This window comes from Homarus americanus, unplaced genomic scaffold (genome assembly GCF_018991925.1).
Source record: "Homarus americanus isolate GMGI-L3 unplaced genomic scaffold, GMGI_Hamer_2.0 scaffold22250, whole genome shotgun sequence".
NCBI classification, from domain to species: domain Eukaryota; kingdom Metazoa; phylum Arthropoda; class Malacostraca; order Decapoda; family Nephropidae; genus Homarus; species Homarus americanus.
Genome location: NW_024741189.1, coordinates 1,448,169 through 1,468,116, shown reverse-complemented (window position 1 = coordinate 1,468,116; position 19,948 = coordinate 1,448,169). Strand labels below are relative to the sequence as shown.

Sequence of the window (19,948 nt, the reverse complement as noted above, 5' to 3'; positions counted from 1 at the left end):
TCTTAAAGGAATGACAACTTCACCTTAACATCTTAAAGGAATGACAACTTCACCTTAACATCTTAAAGGGATGACAACTTCACCTTAACATCATAAAGGGATGACAACTTCACCTTAACATCTTAAAGGGATGACAACTTCACCTTAACATCTTAAAGGGATGACAACTTCACCTTAACATCTTAAAGGAATGACAACTTCACCTTAACATCTTAAAGGGATGACAACTTCACCTTAACATCTTAAAGGGATGACAACTTCACCTTAACATCTTAAAGGGATGACAACTTCACCTTAACATCTTAAAGGTATGGCAACTACCTTAACATCTTAAAGGTATGACAACTTCACCTTAACATCTTAAAGGGATGACAACTTCACCTTAACATCTTAAAGGGATGACAACTTCACCTTAACATCTTAAAGGGATGACAACTTCACCTTAACATCTTAAAGGGATGACAACTTCACCTTAACATCTTAAAGGATGACAACTTCACCTTAACATCTTAAAGGGATGACAACAACTTCACCTTAACATCTTAAAGGGATGACAACTTCACCTTAACATCTTAAAGGATGACAACTTCACCTTAACATCTTAAAGGAATGACAACTTCACCTTAACATCTTAAAGGGATGACAACTTCACCTTAACATCTTAAAGGGATGACAACTTCACCTTAACATCTTAAAGGGATGACAACTTCACCTTCACATCTTAAAGGTATGACAACTTCACCTTAACATCTTAAAGGTATGACAACTTCACCTAACATCTTAAAGGGATGACAACTTCACCTTAACATCTTAAAGGGATGACAACTTCACCTTAACATCTTAAAGGAATGACAACTTCACCTTAACATCTTAAAGGGATGACAACTTCACCTTAACATCTTGAAGGGATGACAACTTCACCTTAACATCTTAAAGGGATGACAACTTCACCTTAACATCTTGAAGGGATGACAACTTCACCTTAACATCTTGAAGGGATGACAACTTCACCTTAACATCTTGAAGGATGACAACTGACAACTTCACCTTAACATCTTAAAGGTATGGCAACTATCTTAACATTTTAAAGGGATGACAATTTCACCTTAACATCTTGAAGGGATGACAACTTCACCTTAACATCTTAAAGGGATGACAACTTCACCTTAACATCTTAAAGGGATGACAACTTCACCTTAACATCTTAAAGGGATGACAACTTCACCTTAACATCTTAAAGGTATGGCAACTTCACCTTAACATCTTAAAGGTATGACAACTTCACCTTAACATCTTAAAGGTATGACAACTTCACCTTAACATCTTAAATGTATGACAACTTCACCTTAACATCTTAAATGTATGACAACTTCACCTTAACATCTTAAAGGTATGACAACTTCACCTTAACATCTTAAAGGTATGACAACTTCACCTTAACATCTTAAAGGGATGACAACTTCACCTTAACATCTTAAAGGTATGACAACTTCACCTTAACATCTTAAAGGGATGACAACTTCACCTTAACATCTTAAATGTATGACAACTTCACCTTAACATCTTAAAGGGATGACAACTTCACCTTAACATCTTAAAGGTATGGCAACTTCACCTTAACATCTTAAAGGTATGGCAACTTCACCTTAACATCTTAAAGGGATGACAACTTCACCTTAACATCTTAAAGGGATGACAACTTCACCTTAACATCTTAAATGTATGACAACTTCACCTTAACATCTTAAAGGGATGACAACTTCACCTTAACATCTTAAAGGGATGACAACTTCACCTTAACATCTTAAAGGATGACAACTCACCTTAATATCTTAAGGTATGACAACTTCACCAACATTTTAAAGGTATGGCAACTTCACCTTAACATCTTAAAGGGATGACAACTTCACCTTAACATCTTAAAGGGATGACAACTTCACCTTAACATCTTAAAGGTATGGCAACTTCACCTTAACATCTTAAAGGTATGACAACTTCACCTTAACATCTTAAAGTATGACAACTTCACCTTAACATCTTAAAGGGATGACAACTTCACCTTAACATCTTAAAGGGATGACAACTTCACCTTAACATCTTAAAGGTATGGCAACTTCACCTTAACATCTTAAAGGAATGACAACTTCACCTTAACATCTTAAAGGGATGACAACTTCACCTTAACATCTTAAAGGGATGACAACTTCACCTTAACATCTTAAAGGGATGACAACTTCACCTTAACATCTTAAAGGTATGACAACTTCACCTTAACATCTTAAAGGGATGACAACTTCACCTTAACATCTTAAATGTATGACAACTTCACCTTAACATCTTAAATGTATGACAACTTCACGTTGACATCTTAAAGGGATGACAACTTCACCTTAACATCTTAAAGGGATGACAACTTCACCTTGACATCTTAAAGGGATGACAACTTCACCTTAACATCTTAAAGGGATGACAACTTCACCTTAACATCTTAAAGGGATGACAACTTCACCTTAACATCTTAAAGGGATGATAACTTCACCTTAACATCTTAAAGGGATGACAACTTCACCTTAACATCTTAAAGGGATGACAACTTCACCTTAACATCTTAAAGGTATGACAACTTCACCTTAACATCTTAAAGGGATGACAACTTCACCTTGACATCTTAAAGGGATGACAACTTCACCTTAACATCTTAAATGTATGACAACTTCACCTTAACATCTTAAATGTATGACAACTTCACGTTGACATCTTAAAGGGATGACAACTTCACCTTAACATCTCAAAGGGATGACAACTTCACCTTCACATCTTAAAGGTATGACAACTTCACCTTAACATCTTAAAGGTATGACAACTTCACCTTAACATCTTAAAGGTATGACAACTTCACCTTAACATCTTAAAGGGATGACAACTTCACCTTAACATCTTAAAGGGATGACAACTTCACCTTAACATCTTAAAGGGATGACAACTTCACCTTGACATCTTAAAGGGATGACAACTTCACCTTAACATCTTAAAGGGATGACAATTTCACCTTAACATCTTAAAGGTATGACAACTTCGCCTTAACATCTTAAGGGATGACAACTTCACCTTAACATCTTAAAGGGATGACAACTTCACATCTTAAAGGATGACAACTCTTAACATCTTAAAGGTATGACAACTTCAACATCTTAAAGGGATGACAATCACCTTAACATCTTAAAGGGATGACAACTCACCTTAACATCTTAAAGGGATGACAACTTCACCTTAACATCTTAAAGGGAACTGACAACTTCACCTTAACATCTTAAAGGGATGACAACACCTTAACATCTTAAAGGTATGGCAACTTCACCTTAACATCTTAAACAACTTCACCTTAACATCTTAAAGGGATGACAACTTCACCTTAACATCTTAAAGGGATGACAACTTCACCTTAACATCTTAAAGGTATGGCAACTTCACCTTAACATCTTAAAGGGATGACAACTTCACCTTAACATCTTAAAGGGATGACAACTTCACCTTAACATCTTAAAGGGATGACAACTTCACCTTAACATCTTAAAGGTATGACAACTTCACCTTAACATCTTAAAGGGATGACAACTTCACCTTAACATCTTAAAGGGATGACAACTTCACCTTAACATCTTAAAGGGATGACAACTTCACCTTAACATCTTAAAGGTATGGCAACTTCACCTTAACATCTTAAAGATGACAACTTCACCTTAACATCTTAAAGGGATGACAACTTCACCTTAACATCTTAAAGGGATGACAACTTCACCTTAACATCTTAAAGGGATGACAACTTCACCTTAACATCTTAAAGGGATGACAACTTCACCTTAACATCTTAAAGGGATGACAACTTCACCTTAACATCTTAAAGGGATGACAACTTCACCTTAACATCTTAAAGGGATGACAATTTCACCTTAACATCTCAGCGGTTCTTGGGGGGTCAGATTCGAGTCAACCAAGGCGGTGGTGCCAACAGTACTACCAAATTTGTCAGATTTTCTCCTTCAAGTATTTCAATTTTCTCCCGTACTAACACTGGAGACTAAAAACAGTACAAAAGATTAAACTGTACGGCTACTAAGGTAATAAATGGCGGAAATTATAAAAAATATATTATATAAAGTATAAACATGACACACCCGCACTAAAACAACAATAACACGTGGGAGCAGCTGCGTCTGGTGGTGGTAAGAGTGGTGTTATATTATCAACCTTAACACACATTTTTAAACATTTCCCTGTTAAATACATAGTGGGAACGGTACAGTGAAGTCAAGAGGATAGAATCTTAGGTAATATGTGTCCAGGGTAAAGGTAACTGTGGTGACTTGCTTCCTACAGGTGGGAGATTAAACTTTTCTCCATATATGGTAAAAGTGTATTAAATCAGGGTAAAATCTTAACAATAAAACCTGATTAATAATGTTTTCAATGGAATGTAGTTCAAAATAATGTAATAATAAACAGCAAAAAACGCTAAATTCCAAAGAGTCACCTATCCAAAATGGAGATATAATTACCCATGTTTCTGTTACTTTGGGGTATTTAACATAGCCGTAGGATTTACTCTTCGTTAGGTTAGGTTAGGTTAGGTTAGGTTAGCGAAGTGCATCACGATGGATCTGAGTCATCTCCCTTGTTCACGAACTCTTTGGAATTTAGCGTACGTCAATACTGAAAGTTTTTCGCTGTTTATTATTTCATCTTACAAATTATTTTTACAAAATTACACTAAAAATATTATTAAACATGTTTTTTGTATGTATAACAGATATTCGTTAAGATTTTACCCTTATTTGCTATACTTTTGGGTAATTCGTGGCTCCCGTGTTGGCGGGTTCCACAATAAATGATTATCATATCAGAAGATGAAAATAATGTAAGAAAATAAACAGTCTCTGTGTAAAGGTACAATGCCGTGATCTTTAAATAATTGAAGGGTCTCGTTGTCTTTATCCCTAACTTCACAAATTATGTCCATGTAAGATCGGCGACAAATTTCACCCGGCATGCTGAAAAGCAAACTGCCTCGGCCCGGGTGCGAGAAAAGCCCCTCAGCACAGCGCGACTTCATTACCGCCCGCACGATAAACTAGTGTGCGCCTAGGTGCCTAATTATCTATGAAATGAACAATTTCCACAATAAATTATTATCATATCAAAACTCACTGATGAAAATATTGTAAGAAAATAAACTGATAAAAATAACTCACTCGCTGGTTAGTCCTATATATTAAGCCAGCAACCACACAAGTTAGGTTAGGTTAGGTTAGGTTGCTGTAATCTGCAATTTTACCAAAGGAAGATGACAAAAAGTGCACAAAAAATGTATTTTCCACAATACAGATACTGTGGAGGAAGACGCTTCCCTCCCAACCTTGTGTACAGGAAGAAATTTTATTTATTTTACAGTAATATTGGGCAATTCCATAAACAACATGTCAGTAAATTTATTTATTTATTTATTTATTTTTTTTTTTTTACAAGTAGACAACCAATGAACCTCATGAATTTTTTCTGGTTAGGTTTGTTAGGTTAGGTTATTTTTGGTGTTTTTTAGTTGTTTAGCAATGTGTGTTTCCGATGCTTTTTGTTGTGATTAGATGGAATTTGACTATAATTTTTGCCACCAATTAGCAGCGTTGTCCACTTGTAAAAATTTATCAGGTAAATTTCCATTAGTCACCCAGTGAAGAGTTTTGGTAAATATTCGTTTAATGGCTTCCAAATTACTGTTGAAACTTAGGTCTTTTTGTATTAGTGCACAGTTTTACCTAACCTGATCAAGGCCCCCCCTGATTAGGTTAGGTTTGGTTGGTTTTGGGTGATTTTCTATGTGGGTTTTTTTACCCATATTTCTACTACCCAAAGAAAGAACAGTGAACTAATATAAATTGACCGAAACCTAACCAAACGTAACCTAACCTCACCTCACCTCACCTCACCTCACCTCACCTCACCTCACCTCACCTCACCACACCCAACCCAACCTAAAATCTTGCCACAATCATCAATCACAGATTAACCTCCATTTCTAAGAGAAAGACGTTTTTCTGATAGTTTAGACAATTCTAAGACCCTCCTCCTACTCTTCTTCTACAACATTTCCCTCACAAATTACCTAAAATTACCCTGGATCCCTCGGTATATTTAATTAATTTGTAAGGGAAATGGCATTGAAGAAATTGTCTTAGAATTGTCTAAACTATTGATTACACGCACCAAATTCTCAGTACTGTACCAGGTGACTTCAGCAACACCTCCACTGGTAAACCTTGGGCCACACACACTGCCATTTTTCTCACCATTGGGGATACATATGAGAAGTACAGTACAGTATCCTGAAAGAAACCATCCAAGACCCTCCGAGCCGTAATACATTCTTTAAACACAATGGATAAAGGTACGTCAGCCGTATTGATGGACTGTGTTATTAATGGTTAGGTTAGCTGGAGGAGATGGCTAACACCAGGAGGCGTTCTTCAATATAATTGTTTTTTCACAAATGTCATTATCATTATAGTAAGTATTTTAAAAGAGACGACATTTACTCGACCCTATTAGAACCTGACCTGACCAACCAAAGAAATCTACCTAACCTTACCTAACTTCCTAGCGGGGAGGGGGTGGGGGGACCCCTGCCTATAGCAAAACAGAAAGTACTTATTTTAATATCTGGTACTGTACCAATGAAAGCTACTTTGTTGAAGCATCATGGTGTAATTTTACGTATTTTGTGGACGTGAGAGCACTCTCAGACTGAGTGAATCAGTTGTAAACAAACTGAGCAGACAACAAGACTTGCTGACTCGGCAGTTTTTTCGGAGGAATTTTTACGGTAAATAATTAATTTCTTCACATACAAAGCACGTAGATACAAAAAATTTTACATTGTATGATCAGTTTTTCACCGTGTTTTACTCTGCAATTTCCCTCATCCTTCACACCCTGCCCATTACAGGTGATTTATAATCATAGATAAAGAAAATATATATGCTATATACAGCTCCTCCCCGACTCACGACGGGGTTAGGGACCCAAATCCAGGTCGTAAGTCAGAACTGCAAAAAATAATACATATAAAATCTAAAATGAAATACAGTACAGTAATAGTAATCAATAATGAAGAATGGATACAGTGTGACTGTGCACTTACCTTTAATGTAGTCGGCTGAATGCACACGGGGCCCCCATAATTTTCTAATTATACATGGAGACGACATTAACTGGATGAAGCAGAGGAGGAGACAGGGCTGGGTGGGTCATCACTGTCGCTTTCTTCAGACAGGTTTATGTACAGGGGAAACTTGCTGGTTGAAGGTATTGGATCATTTTGAGGGAGTGAAGAGGCAGCACTGGTGGGGCTTGAGGAGACAGCAATGGGGGACTTCTTAAAATAGATGTCCAATTTAGACTGCACAGTTTGCTTTTTCTTTTCATTATAAATCTCCCTGCAGCAAGCAAGTGCATCTTGGACCATTCTGTCAACTTTGGCAAAATGCTCAACATTTTGATCCATTCCGTCAAACATTTGCATCCCCTTATTAATTGTAGCAAATGCATCTGCCGTTTGCTTCACTGAAAAATTTTTGGGGGTGCAGGTTCTTCTTCTACATTTAAACTCTCTTCTTCCTCTGCATTTTTCTGTGCTTCCAGTTCGTTACTGAGCTCTTCTACTACACTTTCAACCAACTGCTCAACATCTTCATTATCAATTTCTAACTCAAGCTGTTTACCCAACTCCACTATATTGTTACTAATCTCAGAAATTACTTCATCTTCATTAAATCCTCTAAAACTGTTCACATATATTTTCAGGACTTTCTTCCATATTCCATTCATGCACTGACCTGTAACCTCATCCCATGCTGCACTAATGTTCTTTATACATGACAAAATGTTGTAGTCCTTCCAAAACTCTCTGAAGGTTTTCTCACCTTCAGTAGCAGCAACAGCCTGAGCGAAGGTTGTATGTAAATAATTTGCTTTAAAATTTGCAAAAGCACCTTGATCCATGGGTTGGATGACAGAGGTAGTGTTAGGTGGAATGTACACTACCTTAACATCAGGGTGCAGGTCGTCCAGGTGTGGTGGGTGTCCTGGAGCATTGTCCAAAATTAACAAAATCTTGAATGCAATCCCTTGTTGCAGACAATACTCCTTGTCTCGTGGAATGAAACAAGTCATGAACCAATCCTCAAGCAGTACTAGGGTCATCCAGGCTTTCTTGTAACTGCGATAAAACACTGGCAGTGTGTGCTTGTTGACATGTTTAAAAGCCCTTGGGTTCTCTGAATGATATATCATGAAAGGCTTTATCCTGACTCCAGCTACATTCCCCCCAACAGAAGTGTAATTCGGTCCTTGAATGCCTTGAATCCTGGCATTGTTTTCGCCTCTTTGTGGATGTATGCCCGTTCAGGCATGCGCTTCCATAATAAGCCAGGTTCATCCACACTAAATATTTGCTCAGGCAAATAATTTCCCTCCACGATGACACGATCTAGCTCCTCCTTAAAAGCTTCGGCAGCACCAACATCAGCACTTGCTGCCTCTCCACTCACCTTAACATTATGTAAACTGTAGCGGTTCTTAAATCTGTTAAACCACCCATGGCTTGCTCTGAAGGTTTGGTTGCACTCATCTCCTGCTCCTTCAATTCGAAAAGGCTTCTTGCCTTAGCCTGTATGGTTAGAAGGCTTTAGGGTACACGCTTTTGTATCTGGTCTTCCATCCATATCACAAGTAATTTTTCCATCTCATGAATGGGACCTTGTCTTCTCTTCATTATTATTGTTCCCTTTATAGGTGCTGGTCCTTTCACTACCTCACGAATACGTTCCTTGTCCTTCAAAATAGTAGATATCGTCGAGTGCGAGAAGCCTAGGTCGCGTGAAATGGATGCAACAGTTTTTCCATTTTCATACTGCATTATTATCTTCATTTTCGTCTCAAAAGTAATTGACTGTCTCCTTTTCTTCTGAGCACCACCAGCACTCTCACTTGTACGCTTGCTAGTCATTATAAAGTGAATTAGATACGAAAATAATGTCAGTACACAGCGCGATCATTTGCGGATACAACGACAGCCAAACACGAACTAAGCGCTCTGCTGCGTGGGTGCTGTAGCCATGATGCAACCTAAGCCACTCGACGCTCTCATACGGGACGGAAACGTTACAATCTAGAAAATACGCCGTCATTTGAAAAATTTTGGGGTTCCGACTGCTGCGGTCGTATGTGCGGATGGTCGTACCGACTGAGGCAGGTCGTAAGTGCAGGTGGTCGTAGGTCGTAAGTCGGGGAGTTGCTACAATTCTTGGCTCTTTTAATTTTTTTTTAACTAAAAAATGGCCTCCAGCCTCCCCCAATAGCCACACCTTTGCTGCCATTTTATTACCTTAAAATTAAATATCCTAATACATAAGTAGCTACCCTAGCTGTGTTCAGTTACTTGAGCTGCAGATCTATGTGGCATTCAGTGACTGTTGCCTCATAGTCAATATCTGCAGCTGTTGTCGGCTTTGGGGCCGATGCTCTCGTTCCCCTGAGGCAGAGCAAAGCAGACCTAAGGAGAGGGAAGGACAGTCGACATCTCATCCAGGCTGTAACATAACTTCTGGGCTGCTGCTTCTGTTCGGTTAGCACCTCCGCGAGTCTGGCGTAGAAGCATCTTGCATTTGGTTCCATCCCACCAGAGGTTGTGAACACCAGAGGAGTGAAGGCTCCCAGACAGATGGCCGAAGGACATTTGGCCAACGACATTTGACCGAATGGACAATAGACCGAATGGACAAATGGCCGAACGGACATGGGACCGAATGGTTATAGGGCCTTTTTAATTTGTTTTGTTATTTTTCTTTCTTCTTTGCAATGTATTTGCTTTATAAAACAAAGGATAAAAAGATAACATAATTGCAATGTGATACATTTGCCTGATATACATTTTTTTTTGCACATTTACTAAAGGATAAAAGATATTAATTGTAATGTAATTGATTTATAAAAATTGCTGTATAAAACGAAATGTTCTTAAATATTTAAAGATTGTGGGCAATTGCTCTCAAGAAGTCGATTCTGGGATACTCCTCATTCTCAATGACGGACTTCAGTCCTGTGTTTAATATCTGGTACTTCTTCGGTTTCCTCAATACAGTACCATTCCTGCTGCTGCCTGCTCAATTGTCAACTCCCAGTCCTACTGCTCTTTTCTTAGTTTTGAAACGAGACGGCAAACGGTGGGGCGGGTGATTGCCATTCTCTGCTCAAACCCTCTGTGCCATCCTTCAAGAGAGTGTGTTGTCTGTGGAAAGCCTTGTGTGTTTCTCTCCAGTATGTTCCACAGCCTGAGTTCAACTGCTGGTCTTCGTCGTCTTCCACACTGTACAACACCAATCCGTGTCGCTTCAAAGTAGCCAAGATAGAAGTTCATCAGTTTCATCATCTAGTGCTGAGACAAATTCATTGAAGCTTTCAGCATCGTCACTGACTGGCACAAAAGCTTGAACGGACTTGACGGTGAGTGCATTTCTTGGGTCATTATACCAAGTCTGTAGTCCTAAGCCCTGTGTTCGTCTCCACAAGCACTGCCCGAAATGGAAAAAACATCCAAAAATATTTGTGTCTGGGAAACATGCTGTGATGCTATTAAGAGCCGCTCCTTCATAGTTATTGGTGACTGAAACAGGATTAAGATCTGGTCTCACTTGCTTGAGAGTGCTAAAAATCATGTCATACGTTGCTTGGTTTTTGTTCCTTGCGATGCAGTATACCAAGGGAATTGTATGGTTCTCATCCAGCATAACTTACACTGTATATAACTGAAAACCTTCTGGCGCAGAATCAAATGCCCCATCACACAGCCAGTCGTCTTTGAAAGCAAGAAGCTTTAAGTTTCGAGGTGTTGACAGAATTAGCAGGTTGTCACTTTCATGGATGACGGTCTTCTCTAATTGATTTCCGGAAGTCGTCAGTTAAAAAGTCCCCGTCTGGTGCCATGCGTTGTCTGCGCACCATTCTTGCCAGAGTTTCTTTCATAGGAAGATCACCTGCAGCATCAAGTGGGTACTCACTGGTGCAGTTTTGTATAACAGTCGATGTCACTTCCTCCGACTGTCTAGCTCTTTCTTTAATTTTCTTTACTGTACTGTTTTCAAGTACAGGTTACGTCCGGCATTAGGCAGACATGTGTGATTACTTGCTTCTTCTTGAATAACGTCTTCTGTTTTTAATCGTCCCCAACAGCTTCCTTTGCGTTCACATCACCAATATATTACATTGTCTCTACGTTTAACAACGATGTAGGCGTAGCCGTCAAGCAAAAGCCTTCCCTCTTGTCGTTGGTATGAATTCCATGGTCTTAAAAGAAACAAATATTAAATAAAGTAATAATAATAATAATAATAATAATAAAAACATCCGCTTACCTTTACGACCTCTGAAGAGCGACTGCATCAGAGTCCAGGCAAGCAGGGCTAACGTTTGGTTGGTTTGGGGCGTGGCTAAAAAGTTCGAACAAGCATTCTTTCAAAAACTTGACCTGACTTAACATGACTAGTTACGTCGCCCTTTCTTTTGTGTTTGTGGTGGTGTTGGTGTGTGGATTAGTGGATGTCATGTTTTTTGACCTGACCTCATGTTTTGTAAGGTCGCCCTGTGTACATAAACCTCCCTCAGTCCTTGTAATTCACTAGTTAAATTGAAATTGGGGAAAATAATGCTGATTGTTTCCGACGTCTACCGGATATTAAACACAAGACTGAAGCAATTTTTATAAAGCAATTACATTACAATTAATATCTTTTGTCCTTTAGTAAATATACAAAAATTACATTGCAAAGGAGAAAGGAAAATAAAAAAATATTAAAAAGGCCATATGTCCATTCAGCCAGATGTCCGTTTGGCCATTTGTCCGTTTGGTCTATTGTCCGTTCGGTCAAATGTCCGTCAGTGAAATGTTCGTCGGCCAAATGTCCTTCGGCCATCTGTCCGGCCACGGGAGTGAAGCTGCCTTGATCAACGTTCTGAATTCTCTCCCCGTATGCCCTTATCTTGTCGTTCTCGTTCCTCTTGTGTGCAGCATCGAGAGCTAAGTTACGGTGACGTGCGGCCATGGGATAAAAAATCCCGGTGCCGAAGAACATCTGTGGAAAAAATTAACAAAATCAAAACTCCTTCTGGTGTTTGTTGTGATATCGTAGTGTTCTTGTTTTACATGGCCATAATACTCGGACGAGAGAGAGACACAACCAGTGTTACTCAAGAGAAGCCGTCGGTTCCAGTTACAGTATGATGTAAACAAACTGAACAAAGAAAATGCACAATGGTGAACTATAGCAAACTTACATAACTAAATTTCAATATTATCACAGTGTTAGCCATATCTTCCAGTATTACTGGTTAGGTTAGGTTAGCTTCAGTTTGGTTAATTTTATTTAGGTTTGGTTAGTCAGAAAGAAGGCCATCTTAGTAACTATCATCTGCCCACCACACATGCATACAGTATTAGGTTTCTGTACCAATACACATCAACGTTTTGCATACAGCTGCCACACCTGTATCTTGTGCCTTTTTTAACCAAACCTTCTGGTTCCTTTTAATACAGTATTAGGGCAATGGTTATTGGAACATTTGGGTTAAGTCTACCGGTAGTAGGCAGCTACCAAACAGGGAGGAAGATATTGGAAGCATAATGTGTTGTTTAATGGTAGACCCTGCTGCCATATGTGACCAAGTCCCAGGTTGATGATCTGACTTTCTGCCTCATTTACACACAATTGCAGGGTCTCAATTGTTTTTCTTACCCTTGACAACACAATATACATACAGTGAACCCAGCCACATTCATTGCCAGGCTCAACCATGATGACATAATGATCTTTCACCATCATCCTCGAACTCCATTTCTCGGTCTTCTCATTCTTTATCATCACACGAGTGGCGGTCTTCTTACCATCAAAATAGAGTGACGTCAAATTATGAAAAAAAAGTTGAAAAACACTGAACAGAACATTGCACCGCCACAGCGGCTGTTTGGCTAGTACTGTAGGTAAATTTAAAAATTTCAGTAGAAAATGCGGCAGACTAAACCTAGACATATCAGCTTCAAATTTGGCATGGAGTCTTAGATATGTATAAGGAACAATGCCTGAAGAGTGCAGCTTTGAGCAAAATTTCACTGCCCCCTACTGTACTGTATGTCAAAAGTTTATTTTAAGTCTAAATAAAACTAATATGTCATTTCAGACATTAAATCTGGCTTCATCATGAAATATGATGAAATAAAATTAAATTCTTTGTAACAATTCAACGACTTGCCGACTTTTATAGGAAAATAAATATAAAAGGCGTACAGTACAGTACAGTATACTGATGATTTGCATAACAAATTTTAATCTTAATTTTTTCCTAATTTGTTGTTGTTGTTTTTCCCCTAATTTCGTGGTTTTCCATTACAGTGGTGAAGTGATATAGTACCTGTATGTTTCTAACGCTGGTGTGAGATTGATGAGAAAGTCAGAGAGTTGTTGGAGCAGTACGTGTACCTCCCACTCACAAGCTATTACTCATGGTGTTCCTCCACATGGTTGTATGCACATCACCTCTCATGGTGTTCCTCCACATGGTTGTATGTACATCACCTCACTTGGTGTTCCTCCACATGGTTGTATGTACATCACCTCTCATGGTGTTCCTCCACATGGTTGTATGTACATCACCTCACTTGGTGTTCCTCCACATGGTTGTATGTACATCACCTCACATGGTGTTCCTCCACATGGTTGTATGTACATCACCTCACATGGTATTCCTCCACATGGTTGTATGTACATCACCTCACATGGTGTTCCTCACATGGTTGTATGTACCTCACATGGTGTTCCTCCACATGGTTGTATGTACATCACCTCACATGGTGTTCCTCCACATGGTTGTATGTACATCACCTCACATGGTTCCTCCACATGGTTGTATGTACATCACCTCACTTGTGTTCCTCCACATGGTTGTATGTACATCACCTCACTGTGTTCCACATGGTTGTATGTACATCACCTCACTTGGTGTTCCTCCACATGGTTGTATGTACATCACCTCACTTGGTGTTCCTCCACATGGTTGTATGTACATCACCTCACATGGTGTTCCTCCACATGGTTGTATGTACATCACCTCACATGGTGTTCCTCCACATGGTTGTATGTACATCACCTCACATGGTGTTCCTCCACATGGTTGTATGTACATCACCTCACATGGTGTTCCTCCACATGGTTGTATGTACATCACCTGCTTGGTGTTCCTCCCACATGAGTTTGTATAGCACATCACACCTCACTTGGTGTTCCTCCACATTGTTGTGGCATGTACATCACCTCTCATGGTCCTCCACATGGTTGTATGTACATCACCTCACTTGGTGTTCCTCCACATGGTTGTATGTACATCACCTCACTTGGTGTTCCTCCACATGGTTGTATGTACATCACCTCTCATGGTGTTCCTCCACATGGTTGTATGTACATCACCTCACTTGGTGTTCCTCCACATGGTTGTATGTACATCACCTCACATGGTGTTCCTGCACATGGTTGTATGTACATCACCTCTCATGGTGTTCCTCCACATGGTTGTATGTACATCACCTCACTTGGTGTTCCTCCACATGGTTGTATGTACATCACCTCACTTGGTGTTCCTCCACATGGTTGTATGTACATCACCTCACATGGTGTTCCTCCACATGGTTGTATGTACATCACCTCACCTGGTGTTCCTCCACATGGTTGTATGTACATCACCTCACATGGTGTTCCTCCACATGGTTGTATGTACATCACCTCACATGGTGTTCCTCCACATGGTTGTATGTACATCACCTCACATGGTGTTCCTCCACATGGTTGTATGTACATCACCTCACTTGGTGTTCCTCCACATGGTTGTATGTACATCACCTCACTTGGTGTTCCTCCACATGGTTGTATGTACATCACCTCACTTGGTGTGTCCTCCACATGGTTGTATGTACATCACCTCACATGGTGTTCCTCCACATGGTTGTATGTACATCACCTCACTTGGTGTTCCTGCACATGGTTGTATGTACATCACCTCACATGGTGTTCCTGCACATGGTTGTATGTACATCACCTCACTTGGTGTTCCTCCACATGGTTGTATGTACATCACCTCACATGGTGTTCCTCCACATGGTTGTATGTACATCACCTCACTTGGTGTTCCTCCACATGGTTGTATGTACATCACCTCACTTGGTGTTCCTCCACATGGTTGTATGTACATCACCTCACATGGTGTTCCTCCACATGGTTGTATGTACATCACCTCACTGGTGTTCCTCCACATGGTTGTATGTACATCACCTCACATGGTGTTCCTCCACATGGTTGTATGTACATCACCTCACTTGGTGTTCCTCCACATGGCTGTATGTACATCACCTCACATGGTGTTCTCTCCACATGGCTCCACATGTATGTACATCACCTCACATGGTGTTCCTCCACATGGTTGTATGTACATCACCTCACATGGTGTTCCTCCACATGGTTGTATGTACATCACCTCACTGGTGTTCCTCCACATGGTTGTATGTACATCACCTCACATGGTGTTCCTCCACATGGTTGTATGTACATCACCTCATGGTGTTCTTCCACATGGTTGTATGTACATCACCTCACTTGGTGTTCCTCCACATGGTTGTATGTACATCACCTCTCTGGTGTTCCTCCACATGGTTGTATGTACATCACCTCACATGGTGTTCCTCCACATGGTTGGTTGTATGTACATCACCTCACTTGGTGTTCCTCCACATGGTTGTATGTACATCACCTCACATGGTGTTCCTCCACATGGTTGTATGTACATCACCTCACATGGTGTTCCTCCACATGGTTGTATGTACATCACCTCACTTGGTGTTCCTCCACATGGTTGTATGTACATCACCTCACATGGTGTTCCTCCACATGGTTGTATGTACATCACCTCTCATGGTGTTCCTCCACATGGTTGTATGTACATCACCTCTCATGGTGTTCCTCCACATGGTTGTATGTACATCACCTCACTTTGAATGCATCATGAGGTACTTTACAGTGTCCTTGAAAATGTGAATAAATACTGCCACTGTAGCAGAGACCCGGGGACAGAGGCCATTAACCCAGGGCAGTGCAGACCAAGGAGCTGTACTCTCATAACCCCAGCCCTACTGGTGTTGTTACAGTAGGCGGCTACCAAACAGGGAGCTACTACTGCCTGGGAAGATATTGGAAGCATAATGTGTTGTCTAATGGTAGACTCTGCTGCCATATGTGACCAAGTTCCAGGTTGATGATCTGACTTTCTGCCTCATTTACACACAATTGCAGGGTCTCAATTGTTTCTCTTACTATGACAGCACAACATACATATATTGTTTCTCACTATTGGTTTTTTCATTCTTGTATTTCTTTGTAGATATTATTATTATTACAGTGTTGTTATTATTATTGTTATTACCATTAATATTTTATTTTACTTTTTATTATAAATTTTATTTACTATGAATTATTATTATTATTACATTTCACCCCCCAGGCCCTGATGTAGGTCAGTGACCTGTGCCCGGGTGGGCTGATCCCTGTAAAAAAAGAAAAAGAAAAAAAAACAGTATTATTTGGTCTGAAGTTCTATGTAAGAGAGAGACCAAATAGTAGGGAGTTGCCAATGGTCTTTGTTGCTTGTGTTTAGGTGAATAAGAGTAATGAGATAATGTGTCAGTGTTACAGATGATCATTGTGATCTTTCCTTTTGATGAGAAATGTTAATATGCAGAGTTTTCAGAACACCATTGTATTAATTTGCATTTAACTTTACTATACTGTTCATTACAGTATAAGGCGTAATGTGTGTAATCACATCACTACATTTGTGTTATGAATAATTGATCACCAAGCTACCAACTTATGTAATCTCTCTCTTACTTTTCCAAACCCATCTATGGTATCACTGTACAGTGGTCCCTCAGTTAACGAACACAATTTGTTCCAGAGGGTCGTTCGTTACCCGAAAATTTCGTTAACCGAAACCATTGTTTCAATGGAATTTTGGATAATTGGTTCTAGCTCACCGAAAATTACATAAAAACTAAAAATAAATGCAGTAAAGTACACTTACTTTGAGGTGTGCATGTAGAAGGCTCCTGGTTGATGATGATGATGGGAATTAGAATGGGGGTGGAGGAGAAGGGAGAAGAGAAGGCATTGGGGTGGAAGAGAAGTCACCCCATGCTTCATGCCGCCATTTCACCCATAAAATTTTACAGGCTGTAGTTCACTTGGTGTAATTCAAGATTATTTTCTTTAAATCAGTATGTAAAATAAACTTCAGAATGACCAATAACTGTACTGTAAAACTTAAAAATAGTTTATGTTCAAGAGAGTCTGAAGCAAGAAGCTTCCTCCACTGAGCAGGGACACACACTGACGTCACTTTGGGTGTGTTGAGTGGCTGTTTGGCGCGCTAAAAACTAGTTCCCTGTACTTCAATTATGTTAAATAATTGTTAAAATGACTAAAAACTTTAATATAAGACTTGGAAAATTATTGAATGGTACAACCTTCTTGATATTTACCAAAATGGTAATGAATTTAAGCCCTAGAACCGATTACTGTATTGGCGGACTAATACTACAGCTGGTTAGCAGGCGAAAACACGTTGGGAAAAATTCATAAGCAATTCGTTAACCGAAGTGAAGAATCTTATGGAAGGTAATTCGTTAACCGAGGGATCACTGTACAGTACATCACAACCAGATAACAGATGGAGATAAACTACAGCTTAAACTTTTACATTGTAACTCATAACCATTTGCCAACTTTTCCTCCCCAGCCGAGCTCTTCCACAGGTCAAGATGAAAGAAGTTCCGCTAAGTACGTGTGAGAAAACGTCGATTGTGTCGGCCATCCGGGCAGGTCAACGCTACGACAACAGAGAGTTTCTCGAAGTCCGAGACATCTCACTTAATTTTGGGAAGGACTACGGTTCCTGCACTGTCACCCTTGGCCAGACTAGGGTATTAGCTCAGGTGTGTCTTAGTTTACACACTTTTAACTTAACTATGGGAGAAATTAAAGGAATCTTGCTGTACTCTTACAAGAGAAATAGTATTAAGTGATAATAAATTATTTATGTATTACAGGTCACCGGCGAAGTAGTCGAGCCGAGACCATCCCGACCTAACGAAGGAAAAATATCTATCTCGGTTCACTTGTCACCCATGGCTGCACCGCACTTTGAGTCCGGGCGTAGTAACGACCTGGTGGATGAACTGCAGCAAATATTAGAAAGAAACATCAAGGAGTCAAGATGCCTCGACCTCGAGTCTCTGTGTGTCCTGGCGGAGGAAAGTGTCTGGCAACTGAGAGTGGATGTTACGGTGAGTAGTTTACTGTACTGTACTGGCGGAGGAAAGTGTCTGGCAACTGAGAGTGGATGTTACGGTGAGTAGTTTACTGTACTGTACTGTAAGTGCTAGTGTTGTAAAGAAGCAACGTAAGACCATAAGCCTTGCTCCGTAAGTGGAAGCTTTTAACCCACCACACACTCGCTCCACCTCTGCCCGTCAGTGAGTACAATACAAAATAATTTAGTTTATTTATCTTTTGGGATGTATAATATATACTATTTTCTATAAAAATTCCATTGAATTTCTGTATATGTAATGTATTTCATGGGGCAGAGGGAGGCTGGGGAATATAACTACAGTATTTTATTTATTTATTATGGGGAAAATTGATTCTGTTAACGTTGTTTCCGTTAACGCCGGGGTTTTCGGGAACGGAACCACAACGTTAAGCGAGGACTTAGTGTACAGTACAGTACAGTGTATGTTATAGCAGATAGAGAGAAAGGCTAACAGTGAGGAAACTGAATAACAAAACTCTACTAATATTTTCCCACTATCACAGGTGCTGAATCATGCCGGTAACTTAGGAGACGCTTGTAACCTCGCGTCTGTTGCAGCTCTTCGGCACTTCCACCGTCCCGACGTGACGGTGGAAGAAGACGGACGAGTGACCATCCACACCCTGGAAGAGCGTGAACCCATTCCTACCTTCATGAAAAAAGTGCCCGTGTGTCTCACTTACGCTTTTTTCGTTGTTGATGATAAATGCTACATGCTGATGGATCCTTCAGAGAAAGAAGAGAGGGTAAGCAATTATTTTTATGAATTGGTTAAATTATGGATAAAAGTTAAGTTTGGCTTCATGAGGTTTGGTTGGTTACTGAGACAGACCCTTGTCCCCCCAACCTGCCTCCCTTCATAGAGCAGTGATCACCTTCTCACAAATCAAACTTAAGCTCACTAGTTTCTCATTTGAAGAATTACTGGACTTCTGAAAGCATACAATAAGCCTCACAACTTGAACAGTGATTGTCCACACACACACACACACACATACATACATACTACTACTACTACTACTACTACTACTACTACTACTACTACTACTACTACTACTACTTTGCTGTCACCCGGAATCAAGTATGACGATCATCCAGCTATGATAAAATGATACAAGTTATTAAGGATGTCATCTAGGTTAGTGAGTTTTGAGGTGACTAAAGAGGCTGATACCGGATTGGCAGTGTCGTTCACAGACGTTGCACATGTGGAAGGCTACATCTAGTGCGGGAGGGGCGGCAGCAGCGTCTTTCCAGCATTGGCGCTTGTCTGCCTCAGTATGCAGTCGGGCTAACTCGAAAGTATTGACACCTTCTCGTGTGGTGCTCCTCCAAGTGTTAAGGGGTGGAGTAATCGCCTCCCAGGTGAGGGGTCGATTTGGCACTTTTTCAGGTTTGTCTTAAGACTATCCTTATACCTTTTCAGTTGGCCGCC

General features: G+C 40.0%; 1 protein-coding gene and 1 long non-coding RNA gene across 5 annotated transcripts; one reads left to right on the top strand and one right to left on the bottom strand.

The window, feature by feature from the left end:
• The first annotated feature begins 4,192 nt into the window (after positions 1-4,192).
• On the top strand, positions 4,193-19,391 carry LOC121875727 (exosome complex component RRP45-like). 4 transcript variants are annotated; one of them, XM_042380378.1, is made up of 4 exons: positions 4,193-4,223; positions 17,938-18,133; positions 18,248-18,484; positions 19,017-19,391. In XM_042380378.1, exons 2-4 carry the CDS (start codon positions 17,960-17,962, stop codon positions 19,374-19,376), a joined length of 771 nt encoding a protein of 256 aa, XP_042236312.1. In that variant the 5' UTR covers positions 4,193-4,223; positions 17,938-17,959; the 3' UTR covers positions 19,377-19,391. The 4 variants fall into 4 exon arrangements, with proteins under 4 accessions (XP_042236312.1, XP_042236311.1, XP_042236314.1 ...); XM_042380377.1 differs by lacking the exon at positions 4,193-4,223 and adding an exon at positions 4,305-4,328; XM_042380380.1 differs by lacking the exon at positions 4,193-4,223 and adding an exon at positions 4,678-4,699.
• LOC121875728 lies at positions 13,850-14,385 on the bottom strand. Its single transcript, XR_006090659.1, has 3 exons — positions 14,370-14,385; positions 13,905-13,982; positions 13,850-13,871 (listed from the first exon to the last, which is right to left on the bottom strand). It is a non-coding gene; the product is annotated as an uncharacterized LOC121875728 (long non-coding RNA).
• Positions 19,392-19,948: the final 557 nt, after the last annotated feature.